Here is an 18,090-nt window from a genome sequence, read left to right on the forward strand (position 1 = left end):
GACTGTCTCTTTGCCCATAAAGTCCGATTCCTGACTCATTCGCTCCTGTCTCCTCCTACCTCGATTCGCCTTCCTCCCTCCTCTCCCGGCTTACGTGCTCAAATCCTGGATCTGGCTATCCTCCGGGGCCTGCTCCTCCATCGACTGAGTCTGTTCCCTGTCCGCCGCCCGCTGGGCCTGTTGCACTAGGCGCGCTTTGTATGTCAGCGCCGGGAAGCGTAGGTCATAGTCTATCACCGGCGACCAAATGTTTGTGAAACGATGGAGGCGGCCTCTATTTGCTGCCATAATTTTCTCAGCGATGAAGATGTCCCAGATTTTCAACCACCACAACACCGTTAGGGGACCTTCCGGAGCCTTCCATGTCCAGGCTATTGTGATTTTAGCGGCCAGGAGTAATTGTGTGATGAGAGCCGCGGATGCGCCCGATTTCGGGTAGGTGTCTGGGATCGGGGTCCCCAGCAGTAGTGGCTCCGGTTCCAGTGGCAGCGAGATCTGGGTTATGTCTGTGATGATAGCTATACATTGGGCCCAGAAGACCTTCACCACCAGGCATGACAACCACATCTGTAGATAGGAGCCTGGCGAGCCGCACCGACGCCAGCACTGTGGGTCCAGCGACTGATTGAAGTGGTGTAGTTGAAGCGGTGGGAAATACCATCTCATGAGCAGTTTATGTGCGCATTCTCGGTTGGTGATGCAGAAAGAAGATGAGTGCGTGCGGGACCAGATATCGGTCCAGTCTTGATCCTGGATTGGATGCCCTAGGTCCTTTTCCCACTGCGCCATATATGTCGCTCTATTTGACAGTAGGTTCACTTGGAATAATCGATGCAGCGTCAAAATCCGCCCTCGGACTGGAGGGTCTGCCACCGTTAATTCCAAGGCATCCAGGGTCCGGGTGGCCGCCTCTCGCGTCTGGGGGTGTGAGCACCAGTGTCTGATTTGGCAGTATGAAAACCTGTCTGACTCTGCTAGGTTAAACGCACTTTTGCATTGGGCGAATGTCAGCGGCTGGGTTCCTTCAAATAGTTGGCCTAGGGAGCTGAGGCCTCCGGCGATCCAGTTTTTAAAGTTCGAGGGGTGAGATCCCGGTGAGAACGCCGGATTGTGGAAGACTGGGGCTGAGGGGCCCAGGGCTCTCGGGATACCTCTGGATTTGCGGGCCCAATCCCATGCCTTCAACGTTTGCTTGGTTGAGGACAGAATAGCTGGCCACGTCCGGCGCAGCGAGGTTGGCAGGTGTAAAAGAAAGCGCAGTGGGAGGGGTAATCGGGATTGCTCTATGTCCATCCATTTGGGGCGCCCTGACGCTATAGTCCAAGCCCGGGTGTTAGCTATCTGCGCCGCCATTTGGTATTTTTGGAGGTCAGGGACCCCTAGGCCTCCCTGGTCCGGAGCACATAGCATGGTCTTCCGTGGAATGCGGGCCTTCTTCCCCCTCCATATGAATCCAAATATCTTCCTCTGAAGTCTCTGTAGTTGGGGGCGAGGGACTATGATGGGAAGAGCTGAGCAGGCGTATAGGAATCGTGGCAACAGATTCATCTTACAGGCCGTGATACGACCTATTAGGGATATTTCCTGCTTGAGCCAGGTGTCTAGGTCTTTTTCCAAAGTTTTCATCAGGGGCGGGAAGTTTATCTGATAGATGTCTCCCGGGTTAGCGGGGATCTGCACCCCGAGGTAGGGGATGGATGTGTCACTTAGCGGGATCGCGCACTGAAGGATGCCTTGTCTCTCTGATCTAAGCCCATCCCCAACGCTGTCGATTTCATCAAATTAATGGCAAATCCGGACGCCTTCCCGAATCTGTGGATTTCCGCTAGGGCGGCTCTTAAGGATTGAGAGGTGTCTGTAATTGTTAGCATCACGTCATCAGCGTAGAGCGCGATCTTGTGCTGGGTAGAGCCCACTTGAAGGCCTTTGATTCTGGAGTTGAGGCGGATCCGCTGGGCCAAAGATTCCATAACCATAGCAAACAGTGGGGGGGGGGAGGGGGCAGCCCTGTCTGGTGCCGCATGTTAGGGAGATCGGGTTAGTTAACAGGCCGTTCACTCGAAGAAGGGTGGTCGGGGATTGGTAGTTCGCTAAGGTGAGCTTTAAGAAGGTGGGCCCAAAGCCGAACGATTCCAGGGTGAGGCAGAGGAACGACCAGTCCACTTTGTCGAAAGCCTTGGTCGCGTCCAAGGCTAGCAGGGTGAGTTTCTTCGAGCCTTGCCTGGCTATCTCGATCAAGCTGAGGACTCTGCGTGTATTATCTGTGGTGGCTCTGTTTAAAATAAATCCCGTCTGGTCTGGGTCTATGATGTCCGGAAGAAGCTTCGCTAATCGGTTTGCCAAGACCTTCGAATAAATATTCGCATCAAGGTTTAGTAAGGAGATGGGTCGATAAGCTGCTATATCGCTGGGGTCTTTTCCTGGTTTCAGCGCTAATACTGTTATCGACTCTTTCATTGATGGGGTTGTTGATCCAGAAGTGGCGAAGGAGTTGAAGAGGGTCGTCATTGGGGTTAGTGGCTGGGGCCGAAAGAGTTTGAAGAATATGGACGAGAAACCATCCGGGCCCGGGGCTCTAGTTCTTAAGCTTTTAACAGCCTCGTCGATGTCTTCGCTGGTAATGGGGGCCTCCAACTCTTCTCTACTCGTAGTTGAGAGCTTGGGCAAGGCGGCTTCCCGCAGGTAGGACTGCTGCTCTTCATGGGGTTTTTGGGTAGCTGACATGGTTTCGGTTACGTGAGCCTCTGCAATTCTCAGCTTATCCCGATCTGCGGATTGGACTGCACCCTGGGGGTCTCAGAGGCCTATTATAGTGTTCCTTCTCTTGATACTTGCCAGTTTTTCCACCAGAAATTTATTTGCTTTGCTTCCTCTGGCGTAGTAGCTCTGCTTCGTTTTGGTTAGCAGCTGGGCTGTGTCCTCCGCCTAATGGGCCTCTAGTTTTTTCCGGGCCGTCTGCAAGGCTCGGTAGGTTCTCGGGGACCAGTTTCTAGCCTTACACGCCGTCTCTGCCTCCAGGACCTTGTCTTCTAGGATGCGGCGGACCCGTTGCTTTTGTTTATGGTAGGCCGCTCCCCGGGAGATCAGAACCCCTCTCACCATGGCCTTCATTGCGTCCCATATAGTCGCTGGGGAGGTATCTTCGTTTTTATTGTCTTCGAAGAACTGTTTGATTGTTTTAGCTACTACGTCTCTCGTGGCCATGTCATTTAGGATCGGGTCATAAAGAGACCATCTGCATCTTGGGGACGGGTCCGGGTTATAAGCTCTTAGCGTTAGCATTATGGGTGCATGGTCTGAATGGATTCTGGGGCCTATGAGGACATCGTCTGTGTATGACAGGATCTGCGGAGATGCCAGCAGGAGGTCGATGCGTGAGTAGGTTCTATGTACATAAGAGTAGCATGAGTAGTCGCGCTCCTCTGGGTGGAGGATCCTCCAGGTATCCACCACTTCGAAGGTTCAGAACAATTTAAGCAGAGCAATCGCTAAGCCGAAGTCTCCGCGGGCTGGGGGGTGTGATCTGTCTACTAATGGGTTGGGGACTCCGTTGAAATCTCCCCCGATGATGGTCTGACCCTCAACAAACGGTAGGAGGGTGCTTTCCAGGGCCGAGTAGAATGCTTCCTGTTCTTGATTCGGAGCATATACTGAGATCAACGTATATAGTTGGCCGAGAATTCGGCACTTCACCGCCACGAAGCGGCCATCGGGGTCCCGCTTAGAGTCCAGGATTTGCGGCTTCAAATCTTTGGCGATTAAGATAGCTGTGCCATCCTTCTTTGCTCCATTCGATGCTAGGAACTGCGTTGGGAATTGCCGATCTCTGAGCCTTGTGAAGTCCGCTGGGATCAGGTGTGTCTCCTGTAGGAAGACAATGGAGGCCTTGTCATTCTGGATGCGTTTTAGAATCGCTTTCCGCTTCTGTGGGGCGTTGAGGCCTCTAACGTTCCACGTTAGGAACCTTAGTTTCTGGATCGGCGGGGGGGCCTCCTGGGTGCCCTCTGGGGTGGGATACTGTTCCTCGTGGGGGGGCTGTGGGTATTCAGTCTTCATTTCGTGACTCAGAGTTAGCTAAGTCCTCCTGCGGCCGGGTTTTCTGTATCCTCCAACGGGAGGGTAGCTTTTTATCTGAGTGGGCCAACCAACGGGTGGGCGAACTTAAACGGGTGGGAGAATTCCCGACTGTGTGGGGGGCCGGGGTTTTCTGCGCGGCCACCACCACGGCCAATGGGGCCCAAACAGTTTTCCTCGCCAACGGGGCGGGGGTCGAACCATTGAGATCGGCTCGGCTCCAAGGGTGGGTAGGTGACATACTCCTTGGAGAGGGGACTGGGCCGTTCGGGGCCCGCGGCGTTGCCATGCTTCGTTTTGGCTCCAGGGTCGATCTTAGCACCATGGGAGCAGACCTCTGGATCATTTCATCTTTCGGCGTCTCTGTGCTTTAGACCAGGGTTGTTGCTGTCTTTGGGGTGATTGATCTGGTTCCTCTGGCGGGAGGTGTGGACTGGGGGTGGGTGAGGTCTCTGGAGAGCTCGGGTGTAAAATAGATTTCGCGTCCTCCAGATGGCTAATTTTACGCAGGGTTACCTGGTACGAGAATTGTAAAGTAGCGGGGAAGAGCCATCGGTAGCGGATCTGCTGGCTCTGGAGGAATAGGGTCAAGGGCTTGAGAGCTCTCCTTTTCTGTATGGTGATCGGGGAGAGATCTTGGTATATCTGCAGGGGGGTGCTCATGAATGACAGTTCATCTTTGGTGCGGCTTATCGCCGAGATGGCCTCTTTGGTAGCGTAGAAGTGGACTCTAGTGATCACATCCGGAGGGCCGTCCGAATCTGCTCCTCGTCTCGGGCGCAATCTGTGAGTTCGGTCCAGGACGAGTTGGGTTTTGTCCATAAGCGGGAGGAGAGCCTGGAAGAATTTGCCTATATATTCCGGGAGCTCTTTATCTTGAATCGTTGCTCGGACCCCACGGATGCGCAGATTATTTCGTCGAGCCCTGTTTTCTAAATCCTCTTGCTTGAATGCGAGGATCTCATTACTGGATTGGAGCGGTCGGATCTCGCGTCGCATTTCTATTATTGTTGCATCGTGGTTCTGGGTTAAGTCTTCGACCTCTCCTATCCTCTGTTCCGCTTCCGTGAGTCGTTGGTCCGTCTGTTCTAGTCGTGTGGTGAGCTCGGTCATGCAGGACCGGATCTCGGCTTTAATGTCCCGCATGAAGGCCATCAAGTCATCTCTGGTGGCGAGATTACCTTGTTCTTCTGGGGGCTTCTGCGGGGTGAGTTTAGGCGGGGGGTCCGGTTTCCTTGTCTTGTCTGTTGCTAGGAGCATGGTGGAAATGTCTGTGGTTTTGGCTGGTTTGGTGAGTCTCGACATTTTGCTGGGGCTGAGACTCTGGGGATCCTCCTCTGGCTGGGAGCACCTGGCGGGGCGCTTTGGGGGGGATGATTAGTCTCGGCCGAATCTGCTATCGACCCGGACTCCTGGGAGGGTGATGGATGAGGCCTCCCCCAGTGATGTCTTTCGGGGGAGAGAGTGATTTGCCAGCCGTATTTATTGTCAGAGTTGCAGTGGTTATATCCAGGTATTGCCACTCTTGAATGTTGTGGGAGGGTTGGTTCAGCTTGAGGTAGATGCCTACCTTACCAGGGGGCTGCAGCTATCCAGGATGATAGGTGTGACGGGTGGAGTGGGCAGGAGTGCCCCAGGAAATTATGGCGGCAGGAGACGTGGGGGTGCCTTCAGAAGGAGGTCGAGGAGAGATGTTGTGAAGCCAGGGGGGGGGGGGTAGGAGCGATACGTGGCCACTTTCCTCAGCTGGCAAGGTATCTGGTGGGCAGGGGCGCCCCAGGAAGCTGGAAGGAGGCTCTGGATCCGGTGCCGGGGAGACTGTGGGGGGGGGGGGCTCCCGGGAATTTGGCCAGCAGAGAGGGGTCCACCCAAGGAGGCCGCACCCCAGGGCAGGCGGGAAGCAGGGCCGGGTCCGGAATCGTGGAGAGCGTGGAGTGTATCCTTCAATGGAGAGGGGGAGGGGTGGGCACTCGGCCAGGTCCCCGACATCACCTCCGGGGCACTGGGCCGCGGGGCCGGGGACAGATGTGAAGTCCCGGGAGGCAGAAGGAGGCCTCAGGCTGCAGGCGGGGTCCCCTCAGGGGAGATGCTGCCGTCCCGCCAACCCCCGGCGCTGATAGTTGCCGATGAAGGAGGTGGGGGGGGGCGGATGAAGAGCCCTCGCCCCCGCACCTTGTCCAGAAGCAGGAGGGCTCCGGGGGCTCGGTCCTCCCTCCAGGGAGCCGGGCCGCCGAACGGGTGAGGGTTGGGGAGCTCCGGAGGCTCTCCTCCAGGAGGGCCTCTCTCTGAAGTGTGTTCGTCGGGTCCGAAAGGGCGGAGAGTCGGCAGGCTTGGGGTGGCTCCGCTTGGGCTCACGATGCTGGCGGGGCCCTCCGGAGGAAGGAGGGAGATGACGCCGACCCCAGTCTCCGCTCCAGCGGACCCCGGCAGGGAGCGGGGGGGCGAGGGGCGTGTGGAGAGGACCCGGACCCGCGCCCAGGCCCCAGGCAGGAGGGCCCCGGGGTCCGGAGCGGCCGCCTCCCCAGCAGCCTCCGACAGCGAGAGACTCAGGGCCGGAGGGAGGGAGCAGGTGGTACTATAGGCATCTAGCCACTGGGCGCCGGGGGAGATGAGGGGCCTGGGTCACGGCCGCCATCTTGGCTCGCTGTAGTGCGGCACCCGCGCCAAGTTCCTCAGCCGCGTTTTCGAAGTTCCTGCAGCGTTTATCTTCAAAGTTGGAGCGGTGGATGCGGGAGTGGTTCCGCCAGCTTCTCCCGCCAGAGGGACAGCAGCGGCGTTGCTGGAGCCGGCTAAATCTTAGTTGAGGCCGCGGGTCCCTACGGAGGCCATTAACGGAGCAGCCTCATCAGTGGCGCTCCAGGCCACGCCCCCCTCGATTATGACATTTCTAATGTGCATACCCCATAGGGTCAGGGCGCAGGTGGTAATCGAGGAGTAGTGTTCATGGGCTGCACTAAATCATAGGGTTGGTATCTGTGTATTAGTTAGGGAAATTACAGAAAAAGATACATTTACAACTTCTTCCTAAAGATAGACAGGGACTCAATCCAACGTAAATCCACTGGAAGAGAATTCCAGGAACGGGGGGCCCAGAAAAGAGAAACGCCCATCACCCCACGTTACAGTTTTGGAGAGAGGGACCACCAGAAGGCATTGCACCATGGATCGAAATTATCGATTTGGGCGATGGGTAGCAATTTTATAAGCCAACTATGGCTTTTTTTCGATACTGCGAGACAGTTGATTCCCTCTGTATTGCAAAATCAGCCTAACTGCAGAGTTCTGTGCAACCTGTAGTCTTGGTGTTTGGAATCGTAGAATGCCCATAAGAAGGGCATTACAATAGTCCAGTTTTGAATTTGTGAGTGTACCAACTACTATTGAGCGATTCTTCTCTGCAATAAGAGGCAGTAGGACGTTATCATTTTCAGCTGGTAGTACACAGATTTTACAATTTGGTTGATATGTGAATTTACAGTCCATACTGGACTGCCAAATGCAACAAGATTCTTTACAGTCTGGGTACATTTTGTAGGAGCCCCAGACAGAGTTGGACAGGGGGTAGAGTGTAAGACGTTTGCTACCTTTTTTTGGAGTCAAATACAATGACCTCTGTTTTCGATGGATTTAGTTGGAGCTTGTTTGCTATCATCCAGTTTTTATTTTGTTCTCATAGGATACAACTTGGTCTATCGCCTCCAATGGTTGCTTGAGCCGGACATAGATTTGGGTGTCATCAACATATGAGTGATAACACAAATCAAACTCAGAAAAAATATTCAGCAGTGGGAAGATATAAACGTTAAACAATAGTGGGGACAAAGAAGAGCTTTGGAGTAACCCGCAGATAAAGAATCAGAGAGATACAGACAGACTATCACTGGTCAGTTAAATTCTTTTGTGTGTGTAAAGGCCTACAATAAATAACTATTTGTATACATTCCTGTCCAAATTGATTTATTGTGTATTACATTGTGTGGACTCATTGAGGGCCCCTGACCCCACTCACACTCTCCTGAGAATAGCTGCGACTGCTCTCCACGTTTACCTTGATTGTATTTTTGCTAACCTCTCAGAGTTCCATGTTCACTATATCTAGGGTGTGCTCCTAAAATCTATCCACCATGCCAGATTCTGGAAATCCCTCTCAACAGCCTCCCAAAATCCACCCTGTGTTGATTATTGAAATCCATTTAAACACAAACCAAATAACTCAACAGGATCCAACAATCATCGGAGGCCAGATTATTGTTCCAGGTGTAGATATGGCCAAGGTATGCACTTGACTATCGCCCAGAGTCCCAGAAGACCAGATCCCATCAATGATGAACTGCCTTGGAACAATAACATTTTGGGACTGTTGAATATTGTACTTGGTGTTTTTAATCAGGAGCCTTGCTTTTTAGGATAGGGCATGGATCAGTTGGACTCAGGAATGACATTCACTCACCCATCTCAGCCACTGCATGCAATGAAACTCCCTGCTAGCCACGTTGAAACGTGGTCCCCTACTTCCCTTCTGAACTCGATACGTTTCCAAGATTTTCACATTCCACTAAGACAGAAGAGTGAATGTTAATGCTTAATGTTAACGAAGTCTGCCTGTATGCCACCCCAAAGTCCCCGACTTCAAACACAGACTGAATTTTCAAAACATGTGGATCCCTTTACTTTAAAACATGCCACTGAGGGACTAACTATTAAATATTGGGTCTCATCAAACTATTTATTGCATTTATTGGATGAAAGCCTTCCACATTGAGTTGAACCTACTAATTTTCAAGGCTATGTAAATTTGTAATTGAATATGTAAAAAACCAGAAGGCGCTTCACAACCTAGTCCCCGGGGATCCCGTACTCGGGTGGCCTGGGAAAGACCATCACTTATGGATCCCGGACCTGGGTGTGGACACGCAAGGGAGGAACACCTGGGAAGGGGGTTGTCAGGTACTGGGGGAGAAGCCCCCAATGGTGAGACATGGTATTCCCCTTTTTCCAGAACGCATCTAAGCCCTATCCCTGCTCATCTTATAGGAAACTACAACTCCCATAATTCCTCTTCATTTTACCCTGACAAACGTACTACACCAAGGAAGATGAGGAATGGGGTTAGAAGGATTACCTCCCCTAACTTGCATTGGCCCTGTCCCTGTAATTCGGCCAGGCAGAGTCAGGCACGTAACGCTAACAATATACACCTGCCACTTGTTAGCATTCCCTGTGAAGATAAAAAGATGGCGCACCTAGGCACACATTGAGCGAAGCTTGGTACGATAAGGAACCGCTCTTCTGAGGCTGAAGCGAACCAGGTGGAAGGCCAACGGGCTGATCGACAGGTGAATGGATCAAGAGAAAGCCAGGCTAGATTTCCATGCTTTCGGAGGCCATGAGCATTCGAAAAGCAAAGCTGAGCGAGCAGAAGAAATAAATCTTGGGAGTTGGGGAGGAGCAGAAGAGGCGTTGTTAACAGCCTTGCACAACAAGAAAGAGATGGAAGAAATTCAATTAACATAGCCGGTGAGTTATCAAGGCAAACAAAAGTCTGGTTGATGTTAAAGGGAAAGTGACTGCAATTTGAAAGTTGTGCGTGTGCCGATAAAACGCGGATGAAGAGAACAATTGTTGAAAGACGAGGATACAAAGTAGCAGAGTGGTCCTGCGAGATGAAGCCACACATTTGAAAGTCTCTGAAATGTTAAGAATTTAAAGGAAACCACGATAAGGAAAGAAAGTTGAAGAAGAGGAAAGCAACATTTGTGAACTGTGAAATATGCCAAGAGGGCAAAAGTGAAATATAAGAATTTTGGAAAAAGGCCAAGAAGGCAACTGAAAGAGAATGAGAACTACACGTACCAAGAGGCATTGGTGCTGCAAGACACAGCTGTGAATTGAAGGATTGTTGAAGGTCGAAGTGGTCATGCAGAGGTCTATATAAATTCCTTGCCGTCTCAGAAGTCTTGGAAAGTGAAAAGATATATTGGTATAAAAAGGTGGGGAAGGGAACCTCTCGCCCCCCACGAAAGAGAGACATGCTCAAGCCTGTCATAGGGAAGCCTGCGCGGAACAGTAAGAAAGTGACATTATATGAACTGAGTATTGATGGAAAGGCAGGTGAAGCCTAAATAAGTGAATGAAATATCATCAGTTTAAAGTCTAAGATTGAACTGTTGAATTGTACCAGTAAGTCAAAGTGTGCAAGACTGACAGGACTGTGCCACCCACCCATCCTTTGTTTTTTAAGAGACTCTAGACCCCGTGGGGTTGAATCTGGGGAAGGGAGTTGGTGCGGAAGCCACTCTGACATTTCCTTTTGAGATAACATTTAAATTTTGTCTTCCTTAACACATTTTGTTATTCTAAGGAGGGCAAGGTCAGGTTTTCTTAGTATAGGACTTTTTATTTTGACCAGACTGACTTGGATGTGTTTGCTAATGTTTAATTTTCTACCAACACGACTAAAACTTTATTTAAAGGTTTTCAAAATGTGTATCCATTGTGTCTGTCTACTGCTTGATACCATGTGGAAGGAAATTAACCTCTACCACCCCCTGGGCGCTTTACAGTAAGGCAAACCCCTTAACCACACTTGCGATGTACCAGGGGGGCACGCTAAAAAAACCTGCACAAACACAATATTAAATATAAATGCGTAGATTTAGTGCACACATAAGAAAGCACACATTTTGCAGTTATGGTAGCAACATTCGGCCCTGCAAGGCTGTGTGGTAAACACATATCCAACGAAGAAACCTGAACAGGCCCAAGCGCTGCTGATAGAGACCCACGATGCAAGCTCCTAGAGAAACTTTCCTTTGTTCCATAACTGTTGCGAATACGTGTTATCCCAAAAAGGAATGTGCCCTGCAAGGACGCGAGACAATACCAGGCGCTTTGCAATGCACATGTATCACAGCCAGGCCAAAAGCAGATCCCCAGGCCACCATGAGTTATGACGCCCACAACAGCCCCAGTCCAAGACCCCAGAATTCAGCGACAGTAGTTGACCCCCCAGACCACCAACCATAAAGCCAGTGGTCATAAAAGATCTAAAAGAACACAGCCATTCCACCTTATTTCATAATGACACAATTTGTAATGCAAGGTGGAAACCTTGGGTGCGGATAGTGCGATATGGAATGAGAGAGAGAGAGTGTGGGTCAGCAGGATCTTAAGCCTCCCCCTGTGCCAGTCCCAGAGCTTCCCAGGTGCACGCCATAATTATAGAGTAGCAATGTCTTACAATAATAACTAATGAGGAACGTGACCTTCATTCCCTGAAGAGATGAGCCCATCTGACAGCATGTGATTGAAGACGGACGGACGGGGCTTGGACCAATAGCAGCCTGGTATCCCCTATGGAGCAGGCCGTCCATGTATAGGATCTCACCAACCAGCCACGCAGGTTTTTACTGTATATGTGTGACGTAGTAATGGTGAGGTGTCTCCTTATAACCTTCTGCTTATACTATTTTTTGGCAAAACGTTCTCGCGCAGCAGAGTTCTTTGCTGGCCTACCTATTTTATTTGTGTTAGTAAAAAATCTTATCCTTGCAAGAAATCTCTAGGCCTTTTTTCCCTAGCGGGTTGTATTTTTTCTGGCGTGAGCGTTTAAGGGCGTGCCCTCACATGCCTTCCTCACAAATAGAAGAACTACAATGAAAACTAATTTAAAAAGGAAATATTGATTTAACATTGCTTTGAATCATTCACAGCCACACATTGGGTGCTATATGAAACTCAAAATTATGCTAGCATCAATTATTTAAGGAGATTGCACAAGCCCTTTGGAACATGACTAAGAAGTGGAAGAATAAATACTTTTGTTCCTACCTTAAAGCAACAGCTATCAATTTAGACAGGGTAAATCGGTCTCCACTGTTGCTGGGAAACACTGAAGCAAGTATTAAAGTAAAAAGTCCTGTAGAATTAAAGGATATCAAGTGTTTGCATCAGCATAGTGTATACCAAACAGCAATCATCTAGTCAGACAATTAAATTCAATAATTCTTCATTTGAACAAACATGTACATATCTAAACAACTACTACAGAGGTCTGCCAAGCTTAAAATTTACTTTGCAAGTGCTTTACAAGGAGTAGTGCTCCATACGTACCCTCAATAAATGATGCACTGTAATTCTTTATCTGGTGTGGCAAACCAGGAGGAGGACTTGGACCAGAGGATATGTAGAACATAGTTTTATTTAAATTAAAAGGAAAATGCCTCGCTGGCTCTATTACCAAAAGGGAGTTTGCTTAATAACTAAACTAAGGTGCTTGTCGATAACCCAAAAATATAAAAATAGTCCATGGTCCAGTCCCAACCACTAAACTGGCCCTACCACTTACCATAAACATAAAAATAGAGTTCCCTGCACTCTTGGTGGTTCTCCTCAAAGGTGTGTCTGGCTGTCCCAAGAATCCCCCCTCGGTCTGGATCCCATGGGGAGAAGTAAATAACAGTTCTTGTCAAAGAAAACATTTCTAGTTAGTCTATCAAAAGTTCCTCAAAGTTTGAACCAAGTCTCAGGTTCCTGGAAAAACAAAATGTCCATACTTATTTAGGTGGAGGTATATTTCCCAGGTCTTTCCACCAAGTTGGTCGATCTCTTCCCCACTTCGACCAACTGTTGTAAGCCCCTGTGGTACTTTCATTTCTGCTTTTCACTCTGCTTATTGTGCCACGTGGCTCCTTTGGGTTCCCCCTGATCCAATATTTCACTTCTTTCTTTAGGGTTCCCATGAGCCCCACTCTGCTTCTGGCTCTTAGTTTTCTTGGGGCCCCAGGACATGTCAAGGTTTATGCTGCTCAGGTTTCTCGGTTGCTTGTCTCGTGATGTCTCTTCTCTGAGATCCCTGTGACGTTTGGAAGCGGCTAGGGCAGTCCTTCCCTCTTCCCCGCTCACACTCTTCTCCTCCCTCAGATCTGGGCAACCCGCGTACCCGCTATGTTGCGGTGCTTGCTCCAGTGAGGGTCTGGCTCATAAGTGATGGCAGTGTTCTCCATGGCTTGCTGCTTTTCAGCACTGGATGCTAGCGGTCTTCATGTTCTATTCATCTCAGCTTTCTCTTGTTGGCACTTGGCCTGAGAGTGGAGGACCCAGTCCTCCCTTCTTGGCCTTGGTGCCTGTTTGCGGGCTCCGGGCCCACCACATCCTGTACGTGGTTGTGCCTCCAGGTCCGGTTTACTTCGCTTGGCCTCTGCCTTTAAGGTCTTCCACGCTTCCTTGTCTGGCGGACGACGTGTCCCTCGGGCATCTGTCTCCTTCTACTCTGCAGCCGGATCCACTGGTCTGAGTGGCTCCGCCTCTTGCCCACACTCTGAATGGCAATAAGTAAATTGCTTCTACATTCAGGTGTTTTACCACTTATAATTCTACCTTATAGGTGTTGAAAAGCCTCAAGTAGGGACCACGCTACAAGCAAGCAAGGTATTGATCCACTCTACCAGCTTCACTATTTCTTACTGAGCATATTAATTGGTGTTCAGCATCTGGCTATTTAGCGCTGGTGGTTTAGTGACACTAAATAACCAGAGGTCTGGGTTTAGGCGATGGAACAAGGTACATAAATATGCACAACCAACAGACTGCCATACACATTTTACATAGCACTGGTAATGAATAACCTGCTGCCATCTGACTTTGAACATCTGTTACTAAAAGATAGTGCTACGAACATGGACATAATTTGTGATAGGTCAATGTGGCATCTACCCACCCCATTAGGCGTTCATCAAAGGTAGATGAATGGATGATCCTTAAAAGGCATGTATTATGTATGCAGATGGCGACTAAGTCATTTAAAAAAAACAAGATGGAAGAGACAGCGTACGAGTTTCTCAATATATTTTAGTCACTTGCTTCTCATCAATAAACAACAAAGATCAACAACTGCATTTAAATGTTTAATATGCATCAGTTTAGTAAAATAAAAGTGCCATTAAAGGCCATCTTACCAGAAGTTGAAGATAAAATATTTACTATTGCAACTTGTGTCTCTGAAAGTGCCTCTTGATAAGAATAATTTGCCAAGAACCACTGAAAATGAACACAAATAGTGAATTTACAGAGCACATAGATCAGTTTTAAGAGACATCACAGTGCATTTCTTTTAGAGGTGGAATAAGGAACATCTCTGAAATTATACAAGTAGAACAACTCAGTACTGCAAAGAAGAGAGAACTGCTTAGGATATTGATTATCAGGTTCAGAGCATCATGTAAGTGGGACCAGATATATTGAAAGTCACCTCTGCTCCAGATTCCTAGCTGAAAGAAAATGTTCAACTTCCCCGTAAAGGTAGACCTACTTAAAAAATATGGCTTCATTCTGTAAATCAACAAACACTGTACCTTCTGATCCTGCAAGCCGGCAGAAAGGCAAGCTAACCTCTATCTACCTCTTCACCGAAGTAGTAACACTCGAGATCTTGAGAAAGTGTATAAACAAACCTCCCCCACCCCTGCAATTTTATTTATAAACTATCAAGTCAAAGTAATCATGCCAAATATTAAGCCCTGCCCATATTACAGGGGGGATAGTGAACCAGAGCTCAAGCACCACATGTCTCAGTAAGAGAAAACCTTACTTGCTGTGGTGACCAACAGAACACACAACAAATTAAACATGTTTCAAACCGACTTGCATTGGGTCAGGGTGGGAAATTGAGTAAATGCCTATAGGTCTTATGGGTTGCTCTAGGAAGGAAATAAACATTCCAATCTCTCAGTTGTATTGAAGGGATACACAATAATGAATCAGAACGTTAGAGTCTCGCTCTGATTCTCTGGTCAAAATACAATGTTATGGTTATAACACCAAACTTGCTTTTGATACCTTAAAATACAGTCAAATTCAATATCTAAGTTATAGCGACCAGCTTGCTGCCCACGGTAGCTCCTAGGGGTTTAAGCGACCAGCTTACTAGGCTCTAGGGCTACAGCACCTGTGATAAGTCAGGCATAGGAGACGGAGAAGAAGACCTGGTTCAAAAGTGGTATTAAAGAAAAGAAGGCCGAAACAATCCCTGTAGCTAAGATGATGGGTTTCACTAGTTTAAAAGAAAAACTGGTACTCATCAGAATATCTCCAAAAATTCTGTCCTCCGTCCAAACCTACACTCTCCTATGCTCTATCCCTACCACAAATGAACTTTGCCTAAGTAAGTTTGTTCCCACAGGTTTCTGTTGCCCACCCAATTGTGTCTTTGATTCTCTCTCTCAGGCTCTGGCCTGTTACAGGTCAAAATTCGGTCCTTTAAGATTTTCCCTCTTTCTAGCGTGGGTTGCTAGGGACTGCCATGCAAGAAACAGTTCAAAAGTTGACCCCCTTTGGAATAGCTTGTTCTCTAAACTTGGACTTTGTTTGCAACAACAGCATTGATGAATCACGATGACTAACTTTATATTCAGTCTCTTGCTCACCCCTACTAGGTATTTTAAGTTGCTATGGCTTTTATCACATCTTTTAGCCCGGCATGGGCTATCTGGCCCTTCAAGCTGTCTGGATACAGTATGGCGTTCACATCCATATGAGGAATTCTGTGGCTGAGCCCCTCATGGGCCATCCGACCTCTCTGGTTATTGTTTGGCTTTCACCCCCTCGTGGGGTATTCTCTGAGTCAGCCCCTCATGGGCTCCCTAGGTGCCTCACTGCCCGTTTCTTCCAATCTGCCATGTACCTGGTCTCCTGCGGTGGTGCTCAGGGGAGGAGTCTTCCCAGTTTGTGGCTGAACCACAACTCCAAAGTCTTTGTGGTTGGGTCTCCTCGTTTGGTTGCTCCTGCCTGTGACCGATGGCGGCAGGCCAGCTGCACACCTATATACTACTCTGGCACAACTCGCTTCTCCCTCGTTTAGGCAGTTCTGGGCTCCTTGGGCTTTCTGCTTTCCTGGACTTGGCAGTGTTCATCAGGCTCCGGTTTCCTCTACCACCATGTTCTCTGCGTGGTCATGTCTCCGGGCTCCTCCTGGAAGGGAGGCTCTCCCTCCTCTGGGCTCCAGCACAGGCTTCTGTGTTTCGCCCTCAGGCTGGCTCTCTCCTCTGATGTCTGTGTCCCAGACATTTATCTTCATCCCTGAAATGAGATGGGAAAATCAATAGGTTCCGCTGTCCAGGAAAGGACGGCGGCAACAGGTCAATAAGGTTGTACTCTAGTACTGTGAAGCGTCCTCTATGCGCTAGATGGAATTACCAGTAAATATCTTACACCAAATAACCGGACAGCCCCAAGGGAGATGGTAAAATACTGTTTTAATCTCAATGGAAGAAAGCAGGGAGTTGTACAGCTATCAAAACAGATGCATGCATAATCACACCTCCTCTTGTTTAAACAGGGTTTATATACTTTTTCATACGTCATTTATGATATCATAATACATGGCATTTTGCAAAACCTACTACCGGGAGGGACTGGATTAGCGGAACATGTCTACTTATAGAATCATCATTCTTAATATCTCATTGGCTTTCTCTTGTCTGTAGGACACGCCCTGAGCTACTTCTACATAGGTAGTATACTGATTATAGCAGAGAATATGGCAGCAGGTTGGTAACTGCAACATTGTATGTAAAGTGCGTGGTAGGCTTTATGATTGGTTGGCAACACCATCCAATTTGGACTTTCGGCTTGTTCAGCAGCATGTGAGTGAATACGAAACCTAGGTGCTTGAGATGTGTCAATTAATTTCTTGTTTTCCCAATTAGTCCATCCTATGTCATCGACCTGATCCTTAGCCAAGGCCATCTGTTTGTAGTTGACCTCGTAGTCTGCTCACTGTTCTAGAACATTGAGGGGGGTATTAGCAGACCACTATCTCTGTCTGGGTTTTAATGAATAGCCCTTATTTTCGACTTCTGAGTCATGTGTTAGGAGACAACAATTTTGTCCATTTCAGCCTCTTATCTAGGACTATTTAATTTTATTAAACAGGGAGCCATTACCCTTGCTGGCCTTTTAGAGACTTGCTCGCTCCACCTCACGTAGGCTTTTACCCTTGTGATTGTTCAATACTTGGCACTTGCAGATATCCTCGTCTCTCCTATTCTTAGCAGAAATTTGTCTTGTGCATGTTGTCCGTTCCTTCGACTTGCTTTGTGCCTTGCGCCCATCGCTTGAAATAGCGTTCTCGATGCCAGGCCAAGGTACTCCCTTATTCTGCATGCGAAAAAATGGCTTCATCGGTCCTTCAATTTGCAATCCAAGGCTCGTCTTTTGAGGTAACAGGGTTGATTTCTTAACACAGGCCGTTGACATTCAGCCAGCCCGCAGTGCGAGGAGGGCCAGGCCCTCCTCTACACCGCAAACGCAGAACAGCAAGGCAGCATCGGTGAAGGGTCTCCCACTATTACAGAGGCCTTTTCTGTGCTCTTGGCTCCAACATGTGAGTTATTCACTACGACAAGCGGAAGCCAAACTGGGCATTTCAAAGTTTGCAGCTTTCTTTTCCAAATAGTGTTAACTCCACAATCTGCTTTTTTTACCGAGCCCTAGGCATTTGGATGCCTCATAAAATGGCCCGCCTTGCCCTGCATTGGAGTCCCTACGTCAGTCTCCATAATGACCATGTTGTATTGCGCCTGATTGGCTTTGCGCTCCCAATAGGAAGCTGACTCACTCAAAGGCCCCGTCTGTGCCTGTCCGGGCATCGAAGAGCTTGAAGGGCCCCCTCTGTATTACCCCCCCACCCCACACTTTCTGAATCATGAGGTGGCCTCCTGATGCTGCCGGTGCCCACATGAACTGGTCTGCCTGCACCGCCATGCTCTCTGCAGACCATCAAGTGGGTAATTTGCGCCTTTCTCACTCTGCCTTCCTGCCTCACCAAATCTTCCTCTTCCTCACTGCATTGTGTGCCTTGTTTGAATTTCAAACCTTGGTGTGTGTATCTATAACATCCTGCAACCATTTTTTGCATTGCTGATTGTGCTCCTACTGCAACTACTAGGCCGCCTGGTGAGTTCTGCTAGGGTTGTGCAGTGCAGCCAACCCTCTTTCCTTCAATTATCCTCCGCCACT

At 49.0% G+C, this 18,090-nt stretch overlaps 1 protein-coding gene across 6 annotated transcripts in view; it reads right to left on the minus strand.

The window, feature by feature from the left end:
• SLC35F5 (solute carrier family 35 member F5) overlaps positions 1–18,090 on the minus strand; it is a 1,900,137-nt gene that overhangs the window by 1,000,631 nt on the left and 881,416 nt on the right. For all 6 annotated transcript variants that reach the window (XM_069616580.1, XM_069616583.1, XM_069616584.1 and 3 more), the window contains 2 exons: positions 14,031–14,112; positions 11,905–11,992 (listed from right to left, as the gene is read on the minus strand). In XM_069616580.1, the coding sequence (XP_069472681.1) occupies positions 11,905–11,992; positions 14,031–14,112 (170 nt within the window). The remainder of the gene's footprint in view (positions 1–11,904; positions 11,993–14,030; positions 14,113–18,090) is intronic.

Source organism: Ambystoma mexicanum, chromosome 9, assembly GCF_040938575.1.
Source record: "Ambystoma mexicanum isolate Mex_15411 chromosome 9, UKY_AmexF1_1, whole genome shotgun sequence".
Taxonomy (NCBI): Eukaryota; Metazoa; Chordata; class Amphibia; order Caudata; family Ambystomatidae; genus Ambystoma; species Ambystoma mexicanum.